At 43.1% G+C, this 17,184-nt stretch overlaps 1 protein-coding gene across 1 annotated transcript; it reads right to left on the bottom strand.

The window, feature by feature from the left end:
• Window positions 1–2,985: 2,985 nt before the first annotated feature.
• LOC140740598 (chymotrypsinogen A-like) lies at window positions 2,986–15,267 on the bottom strand. The gene is made up of 9 exons (XM_073069889.1): window positions 15,200–15,267; window positions 15,096–15,167; window positions 14,821–14,945; window positions 14,603–14,712; window positions 12,712–12,791; window positions 12,305–12,386; window positions 9,372–9,552; window positions 3,296–3,429; window positions 2,986–3,209 (listed from the first exon to the last, which is right to left on the bottom strand). Exons 1-9 carry the CDS (start codon window positions 15,250–15,252, stop codon window positions 3,048–3,050), a joined length of 999 nt encoding a protein of 332 aa, XP_072925990.1. The 5' UTR covers window positions 15,253–15,267; the 3' UTR covers window positions 2,986–3,047.
• Window positions 15,268–17,184: the final 1,917 nt, after the last annotated feature.

The raw sequence follows: 17,184 nt of genomic DNA, 5'->3' as shown, positions 1-17,184 counted from the left end.
ATCGAATTCCCCTTGCCCTGAAGAGATTGATTTTTCTAATATTCCAGCCAGAGCCTGGAAGTTTGGTCAGGCTTCAGTCCTCTTCCGGGCCACTTGGCCTCTTGACTTGAAAGCACTGCAGTCACCCTTCACCCTTGCTGGCTCAGATATTGTAGTCACATCACCATTAAATAACCTGCAATACACCAAGTGCGGTACGTCAAGTCACCCGAGGTTTACCCTACCAGAGGCAAACGTCCTATCCCACTCTAGTAGAGCCATTGCCTCACAGTGTCAGAAACCAGGTTTAATCTAGACCTCGTGTAGTTTGCATGTTGTCCCTTTAACAGCGTGTGTTTCCTCCGGGTTCTCACATTTCGAAAATAAGTGGGTTAGGACTTCCCCTAGTGTTTTAGAGCTCTAAAGTAGTCCAGTTTTGACCCAGGTTGTCCATGCTAGACATGAAATTCATCTACACGTTGGCCCTCATCCTTCTATTCCTTTCCTGCACATCAACCTGTCCAAATGCTTCAAGAATGCTGGGATTGAACCACCTCTACCTTCTTCTGCCCGCATATCCACCACCCTGTGGGAAAAACATTCTCCTCAGATCTCCTTTAAACCTTTCCTTCCTCACTTCAATCCATGCCCTACCTCTGGAAAAATGCTGTGACTATGTACCCAACCTCTTCCCCTCATTCTTTTATAAAGCCTTCAGATTCCTGCACTCCTGTGAGAACATCCCCAGCCTATCCAATCTTTCCTTATAACTAAAGACCTCCATTCCAGGGAAGATAGTGATGAGCATCTCCTTCCTCCTTTCTGGAGCTGTTGCAATATCTGATAATAATGAAGTGTCTATTGTTGATGAGGTTGGGGGGCATTCACATTCTTGTGTTCATATAGCAAATGATATCAGTTTTAGTGCTCCCATAGTTGATACTTTAGTTAACAAAGGTTTAGTTAATAACAGTTTTAGAATCAGAATCAGGTTTATATTCACCGGCACGTGTCATGAAATTTGTTAACTTTGCAGTAGCAGTTCAATGCGATATATAATATAGAAGAGAATAAATCAATCAATCAATTACAATATATATTGAATAGATTAAAAGTAATGCGAAAACAGAAATAATATATATTAAAAAAGTGAGGTAGTGTTCACGGGTTCAATGTCCGTTTAGGAATTGGATGGCAGAGGGGAAGAAGCTGTTCCTGAATCGCTGAGTGTGTACCTTCAGGCTTCTGTATCTCCTACCTGATGGTAACAGTGAGAAAAGGGCATGCCCTGGGTGCTGGGGGTCCTTAATAATGGACGCAGCCTTTCTGAGACACCGCACCCTAAAGATGTCCTGGGTACTTTGAAGGCTAGTGTCCAAGATGAAGCCAACTAAATCTACAACCCTCTGCAGCTTCTTTCAATCCTGTGCAGTAGCCCTGCCACACCAGACAGTGATGCAGCTTGTCAGAATGCTCTCCATGGTACATTTGTAGAGGTTTTTGAGTGCTTTTTCTTGACATACCAAATGTCATCAAACTCCTAATGAAGTATAGTCGCTGTCTTGCCTTCTTTATAGCTGCATCGATATGTGAGGACCAGGTTAGGTCCTGAGAGATCTTGCCACCCAGGAACTTGAAAATACTCACTCTCTCCACTTCTGATCCCTCTATGAGGATTGGTATGTGTTCCTTCGTCTTACCCTTCCCGAAGTCCACAATCAGCTCTTTTGTCTTACTGACATTGTGTGCCAGGTTGTTGCTGCAATACCACTCTATTAGTTGGCATATCTCACTCCTGTGCGCCCTCTTGTCACCATCTGAGATTCTACCAACAATGCCTGTATCATCAGCAAATTTATAGGTGGTATTTGAGCTATGCCTAGCCACACAGTTATGTGTGTATAGAGAGTAGAGCAGTGGGCTAAGCACACACCCCTGAGGTGCACCAGTGGGGATAGAATATCTATCTCCCTGCTTTTATAGGAGATAGATGTTCCATTTTGCTGGGATTGATATTGAAGGAATGACAGGGATCTATCGATAATTACATTGACTCCATGCCACTAGGTATTTAGATGATGCTATCAGGGATAATGAAGTTAAGATTCAAACACTGGGGTCCAATAGTGTAGTGATCAGAACTGCACTCAATGTTCAAGTGTAGTCTACATCTTCTATTTTCGGGTCTCGGCCCAAAACGTTGACTGCTCGTTTCCGCGGATGCTGCCCTACCTGCTGAGTTCCTCCAGCTTGCTTGTACATGTTGATCTTGTAAATTTGCGTGTCCTCATCTAGGTGTAGGTGGAAATTTGGACAAAATGGGTGATGGTAGGATTAGTGTGGTTAGGTGGTGGAGACGTGATGCAGGGTGATCAGCCAGGCCTGATGGGTTGAAGAGCCTGTGCTGGATCTCTGTAGCCGTATGGGCAACAAGGAGTTGAAGCAAGATGTTGGACTTATCGATGGCAGCATGTTCTGAAAACCAGCACTTTTTTCTTAAAGATCTATAACTGACTGTAGATTACACAGTCATAGTGGACTACAGCACAGAGACAGGGTCTTTGGCTCAACTAGACCTAGGCCCATTGACCTGAATCATAGCCATTCATATCTCCACTATTTATGTACTTATCCAAATTTCTCTTGAATGCTGTTTGTTCCACACCCAGTCCCCTCTCTGAATGAAGAAATTCCCCCTCATTTCCCCACCACTTCCATTGGCAGCTCATTACGCATTCTCATCACTCTGTGTGAAAAAGTGCTCCCTTAAATATTTCACCTTTCACCCTTAACCTATGATCTCTAGTTCTAGTCTCACTCAACCCGAGGGAGAAGAACCTGCTTGCATTTACCCTATCTATACCTTTCATAATTTTGTACACCCCTAGCAAATACCCCCTCTTTCTCCTATGCTACTGACTTATTCACCCTTTCCCTAAAACTCATATATTACTTAGATTTATTAATAACTTATATTTCCAGACAGGCCTTAAAGAACGACACAGGTTTGAAATGCATGTTGAAGGAGTCCATTTATTTTCATTTGTATTTCACATTTTGTTCTGCATTTAGTTGGCAGCGATGGTGCTATCGATCCAATCCCTGAGCTCCGTCACGCGGGCGTAGACTCCAGGAGTTCTGGTGGAGCAACTGCTACTGCCCCAGGAAACGATGCCAACCAAGTTCCAGACGTTGTCCCTCTGACAGACAAGCGGGCCGCCAGAGTCACCCTGTAAACAAGTCACAGCCCCATACTTGGTTACATTGCCTTTTTGCAACTTAAAAGAGGTTCACATGCTTTGAAAAGGTTTCATACCATGCAGGAAGAGGCACCAACACCACCAGCGCAGATCATGACATCAGTGATTGTCCTACCCCAGTACTCCTCGCAGTTGGCGTTGGAGAGGAGAGGAAGAGCAGCTTGCTGCAGTTTGTTAGGTCGCTCAGCAGCTGTGGAAACATTAGATGATACTTCAATCAGTTTTCCTTTTTTTTTTAAGGGTCACATTCCAAAGAAAGGAAAAGGGTATATTTTCAGCCATTAGAAACCTTTTATAAACCTACTGATTCCCATGGTTACCTTGACTATACCTCTTTCCAGCCTGTCTCCCTTTTCTCAATTCTTGTGCTTGCACTGTATCTATTCTCAGGATAAGGCTTTTCTTTCCGGGACAGGGTGGAGGTGAACAGACAGGTGTAGCATTTGTGTTGCATGCAGGGATATGTGAGCGAGACTAGTGGGGAGGGCCGAACGGACAAAGGAATCATGGAGGGAGCAATCCCTGTGAAACGCGGATAGTGGGGGAGGGGGGAGGTAGCGATGTGTTTGGTGGTAGGAACCCGCTGAAGATGCGGAGAGAAGAGGGAAGGTAGAAATGTTTTGGCGGTAGGATCCCTTTGCAGACGGCAGAAGTTGCGGAGAATGATGCGTTGGGTGCGGTGGCTCATGAGGTGATAGGTAAGGACAAGAGGAATTCTATCCCTGTTCAGGTGGCAGGAAGATGGGGTGGACGTGGATGTCCGGGAAATGGAGGAGATGCAGATGAGGAAGAGAAGCCCCGTTCTTTGTCCTTATCCCTGGGACAGATACGGCAGAGGTGAAGGAACTAAGCAAAAGGAATGGCGTTTTTACAGGAGATAGGGTGGAAATAGGTATCGTCAAGATGGCCATGGGAATCAGTAGGTTTATAAAAGATGTCAGTAGATAGTTTGTCTCCAGAGATGGAGACAGAGAGATCGAGAAAGGGGAGGGAGGTGTCAGAAATAGACCAAGTGGATTTAAGGGTAGGGTGGAAGTTGAAGGCAAAGTTTATGAAATTGATGAGCTCAGCATGAATGTGTGAAGCAGCATCTATGCAGTTGTCAATGTAGTGCAGAAAGAGTTGGGGAGATTTACCAGGGAAAATTTGGAACATGGACTGTTCTACATAGCCAATGAAAAGGCAGGCATAGCTGGGGCCCATACAGGTGCCCATGGATACCCCTAGAGTTTGGAAAAAGTGAGAGGGACCAACGGAGACATTGTTGAGGGTGAAAACCAGTTCTGCCAGATAGAGGAAGCTACTGGCGGAAGGGAACTGGTTGGGTCTTTTGGAGGAAAAAAAATACAGAGAACTTTAAGGTCTTCTTGATGGGGGATAGAAATGTATAGGGACTGGACATCCATGGTGAAAATGAGGCAGTCAGGGCAGGGAACTGAACATTGTTGAGGAGATCGAGAGCTTGAGAAGTGTTGCTGTGTTGATCTGGGAAGGGGCTGAACCAAGGGCGATATAAAAGAGTTGAGATATGTGAACATGAGTTCAGTGGGGCAGGAGCTGGCAGAGGCAATGGTCTTACCCAGACAGTCACGTTTGTGGATCTTGGGTAGAAGGTAGAAACAAGCAGTGCGGGATAAGGGATCTATGAGTCTGGTGGCAGTGAATGGGAGTTCACAAAGTTGATGAGATCAGTGATGGCGACACTGAGGGTCCAGAATATGGTCCTTTTCAAGGAGGTGTCTGAGAGTTGCCGACTGGCATCAGCAAGGTAGAGGTCAGTCCGCCACACTACGATAGCGCCTGCTTTGTCTTTGGGTTTGCTGGTAAGGTTGTGATTGGTGTGGAGAGAGTGGAGGAAAGTGCATTCAGAGGGGGTAAGGCTGGAGTTGGAGAGAGGAGTGCTGAAATTGAGGGGGTTGATGTTTCATTGGGAATTAAAGGTGAAAAGATCTGGAGCTGGCAGAGAACCAGAGTGGGATGTCCAAGAGAAGGTGTAGGATTGGATATGGGAGGAGGGGTCATTGGTGCAGGGTGGGGGAATCTTGCCAAGGAAGTGGGCTTGGAGACAGAGGCAACAAAACAGGAGCTCAGCATCCTGCCAGTTGCGGAACTCACTCAGATGCAGGTGAAGGAGGACAGACGTAAGACCTTCGCTGGGGACAGAACGTTCCGTCTCGGAGAGGGGAAGGTCGGAGGGAATGGGGAAGGACTCGAGCTGGGATTGGAAGGGGGAGGAGAGTTGGCATCCAAGCAGGGTGTTCCGGGAAGGTAGGGTGGGAGGAAGATGGTGGCTCTGAAGACCCAAAAAATGACAGGGGGTCCTGAGAGACCTGGGGTTGGAGCGAACTTCCTGTTCTAAACGAGCATTTGTGTATTGTGAGCCTGTGCCCTCTGCTGTTAGGCTCCCCCGCTCTAGGAAACATCCTGTCCATGGCACTCTATCTAGGCCTCTAGGATTTGCTCATCTCCTCCATATAGCTGATTCAGTCTGGTTAAAAGTAAAGTCAAAGTGTCAGTAAATTTATCATGAAAGTGCATATGTATATGTCATCATGTGCTAAATTGAGGTTCATTTTTCTTGCAGGCATTTACAAGTAGAATAGAACTTCTGAAAAAGCTACATTAACAAATACAGACAGCCACTGTGCAAAGGAAAACAAACTGTGCAAAAATAAATAAACAAATAAATAAATACAGAGTATATGACTCAAGAGTCCATGAAAGTGAGCGTGTAGGTTGTGCTATCAGTTCAGAGTTGAGGTGAGTGAAGTTATCCTATGACGCAATAAGGTCACATTAAAACAAGTAAAGCAAAAAGCTAACTCAGGAATTCTTTCCACAAACTGTCGAAAGCTGTATTTTCCAATGTCAGCGCAAATTGATTCATGACCACATATCTCCAAGTTGCTTTTCGTTTGAAAATTTGCCTTTGCTGATGTTTGAGTACCCAACAACTGACTCTGGAATGGACAAACTACATCAGGTTTGTGGCTTGTTGAAGGATCATCCAGTGAGGCTTTGTCGGTGGAGCTGAGATATAAAACGGGGATGGTCTTATTGTTGGGATTGCACTATAGGCCTCCAAATAGTGAACGGGAAGTAGACGATTTTAACTTTCCTAAAATACTGAGGAACATACATACTGTCAAGGGCTTAAAGTGATTTCAAGGAAGTTTCCTTGGGCAGTATACCACGGGCCCTACAACGGAGAGGGCAAAGCTCGACCTACACTTGGGAAGGTGACAGTGGGGTAGCACTTAGGGACCAGTGACTATAGTTCTATTAGTTTTTAAAGGGTTAATGGAAAGGAACAGAACTGGTCCACAGGTTCAAGTTCTAAGCTGGGCAAGGATAGATAATTTTAACAGTATGAGACAGGAGATTGCAACGATTGTTCGAAATAGGTAGTTTGTTGGCAAAGAGACCGCAGCTAAGTGGGCGGTTTTAAATGTGATCTAGTGAGAGCTCAAAGTCTGCATGTTCCTGTTAGAGTGAAGGGCAAAGGCAGGCAAGAGTAGGGAAGCTTGGATAATGAGGCCCTGACCCTGAATAAAAGGAGGCATGGATTAGGTACAAGCAGCTGGGATCAAGCAAATCTCTGGAGGGATATAGGGCAAAAGGGGGGCTTGAGGGAACTTTGACAGAGAATATTAGCAAAATTCTACAGAGATTGTATAAATATATTAAGGTAGAAACAGGATAAGGCCCTTCAAAGATCACAGGAACATATCTTTGTGTGGAGCCACAGGAGATAGGCAAAGTCCTTAATGAATATCTCTCTTGTTTTTTTTTTACCATAGAGCGATTCATGAAAACTTAACAACCAGGAAATTTAAATGGAGATGTCTTGGTGATAGTCTGCATTACAGTAGATGGGGTGCTGAATGTCTTAAAAGGTAGGAAGGTAGACATATCACCAGGTTTGACCAAGTTTATCTAAGAATACTCTGGGAAACTAGAGAAGAAATTGTGGGAGCCTTGTCTGAGATATTTGCATCATCGTTAGCCACAAATGAGGAGACAGGAGAGTGGCGAATGCTGTGCCTTTATTTAAGAAGGGAGCAAAGAAAAACCTGGGAACTACTTGAAAGGATTCTGAGAGACAAGATGTACGTAGATCTGGAAAGTCAGGGATTGATTAGGTCAGTATGGTTTTGTGCATGGGAGATCATGTCTTACGAACTTGACTGGGTGTGTGTCATAGAAAGTCTATGAGGGGAGGGTGGTAGATCTAGTTTATATGGACTTCAGTAAGGCCTTTGATGTGGTTCCACATGGTAGGCTGCTCTGGAAGGTGAGATTGCATTGAGTGCAGAGAGAGCTGGCTAATTGGATACGTGATTGTCTTGGTGTGGAAAGCAAAGGGTGATGGTAGAAGGTTGCTTATTGGACTGGAAACACATGACTCGTGGTGTGCCTCGGGCCTCTGCTTGAGCCCATTGCTTATCAGCTTTATCAATGATTTGGATAATAATCTACAAGGCAAAGTTAATAAGTCTGCATTCGACATTAAAGCAAATGGTATAACAGACAATTGAAAAAGGTTATCAAAAATTACAGGCAGATCTTGATCAACTGAGTAAATGGGGCAAAAAGTGGAAAAATGAGTTAAATTCAGATAAAAATGAAGTGCTTATTTTGGAAAGTCAAATCTAGATAGGATTTTCACAGTGAGTGGCGGGGCACTGGGGAGTGCTGTAGAACAGAGTGCAAGTCACAGGTAGATGAGGAGGTGAAGAATGCTTTTGGCACACTGGCCTTCATCTCTCAGGCAATGAGTATAAAAGTTGGGAAGCCATGTTGTGGTTGTATTGGACGCTGGTAAGACTGCTCTTGGAATATTGTATTCATTTTTGGTCACTGTGCTGTAGTGAAGGTGTTGTTAGACTGGAAGAGGTGTAAAACAGATTTATAAGGATGCTGCCAGGATTTGAATAACTGAATTATAGGGCGAGGTTGAAGAGGCTAGAACTTTATTCCTTGGAACATAGAGGACTGAAGATGATCTTATAGAGAGGTATAAAATCATGATTGGCAAAGATAGGGTGAATGCATTCCATCTTTTTCCCCAGAGTTGGAACATCAAGAACAAGAGGGCATAGGTTTAAGGTGTGAGAGGAAAGATTTCAGAGAAACTTGAGGGGCAACCTTTTTTTCCCACAAAGGGTGGTACCTATGCAGAACCAGCTACCAGAGGAAGTGGTGAGGCAGATACAATAACAACTTATAGAAGACAGTTGGACAGGTACATGGATTGGAAAGGATTAGAAGGTTATGGTACATGGATTAGAGAGGGTTAGAAGGTTATACGACTATGCACCGGAAAGGTTTAGAAGGTTACGGGACTATGGATTGGAAAAGTTTAGAAGGTTATGGGTCTGTGGATTGGAAAGGTTTAGAAAGTTATGGGACTATGGATTAGAAAGGTTTGGAAGGTTATGTGTCTATGGATTGGAAAGGTTTAGATTATGGGTCTATAGTTTTGAAACATTTAGAAGGTTATGGGTCTGTGGATTGGAAAGGTTTAGAAGGTTATGGGTCCATGGATTGGAAAGGTTTAGAAGGTTATGGGTCCATGGATTGGAAAGGTTTAGAAGGTTATGGGTCCATGGATTGGAAAGGTTTAGAAGGTTATGGGTCCATGGATTGGAAAGGTTTAGAAGGTTATGGGTCCATGGATTGGAAAGGTTAAGTTATGTGTCTATGGATTGGAAAGGTTTAGATTATGTGTCTATAGTTTTGAAACATTTAGAAGGTTATGGGTCTATGGATTGGAAAGGTTTAGAAAGTTATGGGCCAAACATTGGCAAATGGCACTAGATTGGATGGGTTACCTTAGTCTGCTTGGACCAATTGGGCAGAAGGACCTATTTCCAATCTATAAGACACTGTGAACACCCCATCACTGGATTAGTTGTCGAAGCCCACAATATCCCTCTGATGAATAGAATCATCCAATTCCTTGATCAGAGAAACTTGTTGCAACCATGAAGTATTATTCACAGCATAACCTTTCAGATTGTCAATTATCTTGGGAATCTGTCCACTGCTCCCCGTCAGGGTAAGGGTACAAAGACACGGAGCTCAGAACTAAAAAAACGCAGTAATGTGTAAAGTTTTGAACTGACGTACGGTAAGCACGAGTCCTTCCCCATCCCGAAGTGACACACATCATGCCATCTGGGTAGTTATCAGCTACAGCAGCGAGACAGACTGGCGACACTTGACTGTTGAATTGAACGGGGGTTGCAAGTTTCACCACAGAAACGTCATAATTAATGGTGTAGCTGTTCCATTTGGGGTGTGTAATGACCTGTAACAGAAAGAACATGGATGATGGCTGTGCCTAGTACTCATCTTTTAAAGTTGGCACTTGCTTGAGGCAGATAACTTCAGACTTTCCTAGGTTTCGTATCAATGCAGCTGCACTCATGTTAAAAATAGAATTCAAAAGCCCTTCATTAGAAAAGAAAGTCAGCAATTTAAAGAAAAATAGATAGACTTACAAGCTGGAAGTGGAAATAAATGGCTGCATTCTGTGGTTTACCATTACACTGGTGCTGTCGTCTTGTATAAAACATCTTCAGTTTTTTCTTTCTGAATTTGATTAACTTTTTTGAGATAATTTATTTAGTTGCTTGGCCACTTCGATCAAGACAGCAGTGCATGTGCACATTCCTAAACTCTATATGAACAAACCAGCAGTCACCTCAGCACAATAGACAACCATTTCTCATTGCATGTACATCTGTCTCAATTGCTAATGAATTTCTTGCAAAACACTAGACACCAGGACACAACAATTTTCGGAAGACAAAAGAAGATGCAAAAATCATTCGGCAGTGTCAGCAATCAATCCCAAATCATTGACTCAAAGTGGCTCTGTTTTGCAATGAATTAAGCGATTGTTGGTAATCTGTTGATACGCCAAGCTTATCTAAGACAGGGAGGCAAAGGACGAATCAGGTAGAGCAAAGGGTGCCGGTCCAGTGACCAGGCCAGAGAGGTTCAAACGTTACCATGTGTGCAGCCATATCAGACACTGGCATTCTGGCATACATCCCAAAGACTGGACCTTATACCAACCCACACATTATCACATTCCTCGATGGGCTTTACAGGCAACCCTTAGTGAACAGGTCATCAGGATCAATAGCCCATACTATGTCATCACGTGAGCCAATATATCTTTCCACCACTCATCTGCAGTGACTGGTTTCATAGAAACATAGAAAATAGGTGCAGGAGTAGGCCATTCAGCCCTTCGAGCCTGCACTGCCATTCAGTATGATCATGGCTGATCATCCAACTCAGAACCCTGTACCTGCTTTCTCTCCATACCCCTGATCCCTTTAGCCACAAGGGCCATATCTAACTTCCTCTTAAATATAGCCAATTATCCGGCCTCAACTGTTTCCTGTGGCAGAGAATTCCACAGATTCACCACTCTCTGTGTGAAGAAGTTTTTCCTCATCTCGGTCCTAAAAGGCTTCCCCTTTATCCTTAAACTGTGACCCCTCGTTCTGGACTTCCCCAACATTGGGAACAATCGTCCTGCACCTAGCCTGTCCAATCCCTTTAGAATTTTATACGTTTCAATAAGATCCCCCCTCCATCTTCTAAATTCCAGGCTTATCCACCCCTGTCCGTGAAACTCTTTCCACCATACTCCCCATTCCTCAACTCTATTAGGTTTCGTCATTACGACCAAATGCCGCTGATGGACCCTATGACTGAGGATCACCATGCAGACGTCCAGGGCCGGATTTGCCATTCCAGGAGGTGCATTGCTATGTGATTGTGATAAAAACGTGAGGCCCAACCGGGGACAAAATAGATCAGAGGTGACCATTATTGTACTGCATTTCTGTTATCAGAAATTAGGATTTTTTCTCCTAAAGGTGTGGGCAATTTTGTCTTTGACTTTCATGTAACGACAGTTGAGATTCCAGACTGTGTGTGTAGGTTTGCATTCTTGCATCTCATCCTGCTGATCCTTTGAAGTTCTTACTCAAGACTGGAGTTGTAATCATTGTATTTACAATAATAGACAAAGTGTCCTGATCTCTGGCGTGATACATAGCATGCAACAAGCGTCACACTGTACGACTGATCATGTGACTCTTTGAGAAGGATGGCCAGTGTTTTGGCAGTGATTAACCAGTGATTGCTAATATGTGTTAGTGAGGTAATGCTGTGTGCTACTGTTTTAATTGAATTATTCACTTCTGCTGCAAATATTTATTCTTTTGATCTGCTGAGTACAGCTTGCATTGAGAATGAGGAGTTTAGCACAATGGGTTAGTCTTTTGCAGCCTGTGTTGACTGTTTAGAGAATGTGCCTACGTTTTGACCTGTGTGGTTAAGGACCTGAAAAACTGTAATAGGGCTAATATTATATTCTCTTTTAATTTTGATCTAAAATGGCCGTGATACCAAGCATTAATGACTTAAGTTAGTTCTCACTTTATATAAATGAGATAGGAATAAAACATTAGTTTATTTTGTTGGTTCCAAGCTATAAGCATTCAATGGTCTTGAGAGTGGCCTCATTTTGTTCTGGCTGTGAGCCTAATGTCAGCATTGACATTTCCAGAGAATTCATGCATTCCAATGTGAAATGTTTGCTTCATGTTTCTACTTATGACTGAGTTTGTCTTTTCATTTGCTACACTGCAAGTAACATTTATTGCAGTAAGGCCATGTGTCAGGGTATTGGGGCTAGTGCAGAGGGAAATTAATCTGAATTGGATTAAAACTGGGGCCCCAACACCTGAGGGATGTGACGTGTTATAATCTTTTATTATCTCCGTCAGCACCTGAAATAATTCTTGCTTTTGCTTGTTATCGATATCTAGTGATTGTGTTATTGGTGCTATGAAGTTTATCATGGTGAGGCGTATTGGAGACTGAAACCACTTTCAATGTTGGACACCCCTTACTAAGATCCTGTGTTCTGTCTGTATGGTATCCATCGCTGCACATCATTTTGGATCCTAACGGAACTGTAGCCCAAGTTTGACCTGAGTTTAAACAAATTCCTAGTTTTACAGGGGGATACGTACCTTAGCAATAGATATGGATTTCTGGCTGGCTTCAGTTTTTGAGCTTTTGTCATGGGCACCAACAATAACGAAGTCGTTCATACTGTATGTGGCAAAAGAAAAACAAAAGCAGTGACAGTGAGTTTGCTTGTTGCAAAACACCAGCAACTCCGAGCTTTATCCGTGGTGGGGTGGGGGGGGGGGGGGAGTGCGGAGGGAAAATTGTACTTCCCAGTCAACGATTTCCCAAACTATTCATGCCAGGATCTTTCCTCCTTAGGTCAATGTTCTTCCTCACAAGAGCAATTTTCCTTTGCCTCATTTATCACTTTGAACAAAAATATCAATTAAAGCTGCATCATCCCTCAGGAATTAGTCAATGATTCACCAGCTCATTTCTTTCTCTCTTGGTAGGTGCTGTGACTTACCTCACGCCACAATGCGCAGCGGTGACAACCCAGTTTTCATTGATCAAGGAACCGCCGCAGAAATGCCAACCAGAGTCACTCTGTTACACAAGGAAAAAGGATGCTCATAGAAACATCTTAAGTTTTTCTCTAACATACAGAAATAGTTTTTTGAAAGTTGACAGTGACTCCATATTGCAAATTGGGTAAAAGGAAACAAGACTCATAATATAACAAGGAAGTTAACAAACGTCATTGGATCATGAATTCAAAGAAATTCGTTGAAGAACAAAGTTCTAAAGACGCAATAAATAACTACAGTAAAACTAAACTTTTATGTTAAATGAAACATATGATTAAAAACAGGGCTAATATTGTAATACCAAGAACAGTTAAGCGGGATTTAGAAAATGATGTGGAAATCTGAAAAGCTGGATAAGAATTGCTTAAAGGGAGTTTGAAAAATGAATAAAAGATAATGTAAGGAAGTTTATGGGGATATAAAATATTTTCCTGAAGAATATTTAAAGTCAAGAGAGCCTGGGAGCAATCTGAGACGAGAGATGGAGATGAATTGTGCAAGATGAAATGGCGGCAAGATGTTATATTATGCAAGTACTAATGGGAATGAATATACGGATGCTACATAGAGGGATATTTAACTGCAGGAAGGGAGCAGTTCTAAAAAGAAGGAAACAAGAAGCTCCATGCAGTCGAAATAATTTGTAAAAGAGGATAATGTAGTTTCCTTTATCTTAGTGTTCAAATTGCGACTTAGCACTGTAGAATTACTGATCAAAAGATAGGGAAAGATATGCCAAGTAATCGTAAACCAACTGGTATGAAGTCATTTATGAATCAACTGAGAATCTATAATTTCCCACAATTAGTAAGAATTCAGACACATTAATTAAGAATAACCAGCTTGGATTTGTTAAAGATAAATAGTGCTTTCGCAGAGGATTGTTGAAAGAATGTTACATCAAGGTTTTAAGAAAGTAATTCACGTGAAGCTTGTTAAATAAAAACAGACAAACATATATTAGGACAGATAAAAAGTTGATTGACAGAAACAAGAGAGACAGAGAGAGAGGGTGAGAAAGAGAGAGAGAGAGTGAGAGAGGGTGAGAAAGAGACAGAGAGAGGGTGAGAGAGAGAGGGTGAGAAAAGAGAGAGAGAAAGAGGGTGAGAAAGAGAGAGAGAGAGAGGGAGAGGGAGGGTGAGAAAGAGAGAGGGTGAGAAAGAGAAAGGGTGTGTGTGAGAGAGAGAGTAAGTAGGTAAGTAGGTAGGTGGGTAGGTAGACTGGGACAGAGTGGGAAACTGCATCCCAAACAATGGTGCTGAGTTCACTTCCTGACAAATTAAAGACATTTCACGTTAAAACCTCTGTAATATTAAAAAATAGGTAAATGGATAATTTCTTTGAGAGTCGTGGTGACTAAAAGCAAAACAGGATTACTTAAAGAAATGCCACTGAAATGCAAACATATTTACTTTTTAATCTGTCAAACAGGAATGAGCAGAGACAGATTTTCACATAACTTCATCTTTTGAGTTCTAAGTTAATTTATATTTTGTATGTGAAGTTGGTTAGGCCACAGTAGTGTGGCGGTTAGCACAATGCTATTACCACTGGGGGTGTCAATACTGGTGTCCTCTGTAAGGAGTTTGTACGTCCTCCCCATGGAATGCATGTTTCCTCCCGGTGCTCCGGTTTCCTAGCACGGTCCAAATGACCTACCAGCTGATGGGTTAATTGGTCATTGTAAGTAGTCTAGTGATTAGGTTAGGATTAAATCAGGGCTCACTGGGCAACGTGGCTCGAAGGGCTGGAAGGGCCTAGTCCACATTGGCTCACTAAATAAATAATAAATAACAAAATCAAATAACTGGCTGGATAACATTAGCTGACCTGCAGGGAGATCTGCCAGGGCCAGGATCCTGGAACGGCCTCTTCACCATTGACGATCCGAGAGTAGCCCGACACAACCGGGGCAATGGCTGGAGATCCACAGCCTGCACCTGTGTGGAGAGAAGCAGCTGCTTTATGTAAACGTTGCCAACCGCATTCAACGCAACACCCTCCCTTCCAATGGTTAGAAGCAGAATTCTAATTTCAAGTGATATTACCATAGGTGACTCCAATGAAAGCGAAGCAGGAGAGAAGCCAGAGGAACGCCATGGTGAGCTTACAACGTTCTTTTAGAGACTGATGACTGGTTTTATAGGCTCTAGTTGCCATGAACTTTACACCTCTAAGTCATAAATTTAAAAAAAATGCTCTGTGTTTAAAAGTTAATGACAGCATATGTTACTTATTCTTCTTCAAAGTAAACAAATATTATACAAGGTTGTGAAAAATCTGGAAAAAAGGCAAATATCTTAAACAAATGCAAATAACGCACGTCTGGTCTTTGATGCATAACTTCTCAGCCCTCAGTATGGTCGCAATGAGTTCCTGATAAACACCTGCACAGGTCAATGCAGTTCCTGATAAACACCTGCACAGGTCAGTGCAGTTCCTGATAAACACCTGCACAGGTCAGTGCAGTTCCTGAGCATCAGCGTCTTCACATGAAGTTGCTCCGATTCACCCCCATTTGTTGGTCCAGTAAGAAAAATGCGAAGTTTGTTCTGGAAGACCACATCAGCTGGCCTCAGCCCTGGCAAGTGCGAAACTCGCGGGAGACCTACAGTATATAGTTACCTAGTAACACACACAAAATGCTGGAGCAGCTCAATAGGTCAGGCAGCATCTATGGAGAGGAATAAAGAGTCGCACTTTCAGACCGACACCCTTCATCAGGATTGGAAAGGAAGGGGGAAGGTGGGGAAGGAGTACAAGCTAAAAGGCGATAGGCGAAGCCAGGGTGAGGGGCAGGTGGGTGGCGGGGGGGGGGGAATGAAGCGAGAAGTTGGGTGGCGATAGGTAGATAAGACAAAGGGCTGTAGGAGAAGGTATCTGATTGAAGAGGAGAGTGGACATGGGAGAATGCAAAGGAGGAGGTGACAGGCAGATTAAGAGAAGAGGGGAGTCAGAATGGGGAATGGGAAAAAGGGAGAAAGGGGAGGGGGAGAAATTGCTGGTACTGACTGAGTGCGATCCTAATGAAGTCCAGGTGTCTTTGAGAATCAGAACTAAACATACTGTTGTCATACAGGCCTAGAATGATCAGTATCAGCAGTCTCACTGAAGTCTCATATTAACTTATTGGTGATAATTTCTTTAAAGCACCTTCAACGTTTTTTCCCAAACTTTTAATGTACCTCACTTGTGGCCCTCTACCTTTCTCCCGGTCAGAGAACTGAGCTAGGAACTCGCTCTACTCTCACACACAGTGTGAAGCAGGAGAGATCCAGGTCTGTCTGTTTCTGATGATGTGAACCTCTGGGTTCCACACAGTGGGAGTGTCATAGATAACAAAGAATGATATTTATAAGGAATGCTAGTTTTCTGGCATGAAGTTCGTGCCTAATATTTATCATACCCTGTAAGTAGGAGAAAAGGTCCTCACAGTTCTGATTTTCGTTTAACTTCCATTTTTAATAGGTGTTTAGATTCACCTAATTTAGTATCAAAAATACTTACATGTAAACAAATCAGGAGCGCTAGTAGGCCCCTTGTCCCTTTGAGACTGGTCTATCGTTCCATATGATTATGGCTAATCTGAATGACCCTTAGCTCCCCTTTCCTTCCTACCTGTAGTAACCTCTTAGCCTCTGGCTTACCAACAATCTATCTAACACTGCCTTAAAAATATTACAAAACTCTGTTTCCTATGCTGTTTTAGGAAGGAAGTCCTGGAAACTCATGACCTCCTGAAAGAGAAAAAATCTCCCCTCATCTCTTTCTCAACTGAGCAAAGAGTATTCTTAAACAGTGATCACTAGTTATAGATTCTCCTACGAGGAAGCATCCTCTTCACGTTCACCTTATCAAGTCCCCTCAGAATCAAATGTGTTTCGAACATGTCAAAGCCCCACTATATTGGTGAGACCTGGTGAAGACTGAGGTTTGCTTTGTCGAGACCTACAACAGACAGGATTTCCCAGTGGTCACCCATTTTAATACCAATCCCCATTCCCATTCCAACATTTCAGTCCATGGCCTACTCTCTTACCCTTCTCTTCTCCTCACCTGCCCATCACCTCTCTCTCTGGTGCCTCTCCTCCTGCTCTCTCTCCCATTGTCTACTGTCCTCTCCCATTAGATTCCTTCTTCAACTATTTACATCATCCACCTATCTTCTCTCTGCTTCTCACTTCATTCCCTCTCCCTCACTCCCTCACATGTTTCACCTATCATTTTCCAGCTTGGACTCTTTCTCTTCGCCCCACCTTCTTATTCTGGCTTCTTCCAATTTCCTTTCCAGTTCTGATGAAAGGTCTTATCATGAAACGTCAACTGTATTCCTCTCCATAGATGCTGCCTGACATGCCGAGTTCCTCCAGCGTTTCTGCAGGATCTGTTGTGTTTGAAACTCCATTCTTTCA

The sequence above is a fragment of the Hemitrygon akajei genome, chromosome 17 (assembly GCF_048418815.1).
Source record: "Hemitrygon akajei chromosome 17, sHemAka1.3, whole genome shotgun sequence".
Taxonomy (NCBI): domain Eukaryota; kingdom Metazoa; phylum Chordata; class Chondrichthyes; order Myliobatiformes; family Dasyatidae; genus Hemitrygon; species Hemitrygon akajei.
The sequence above is the reverse complement of the archived record's forward strand: the minus strand, read 5'-3'. Positions and strand labels throughout refer to the sequence as shown.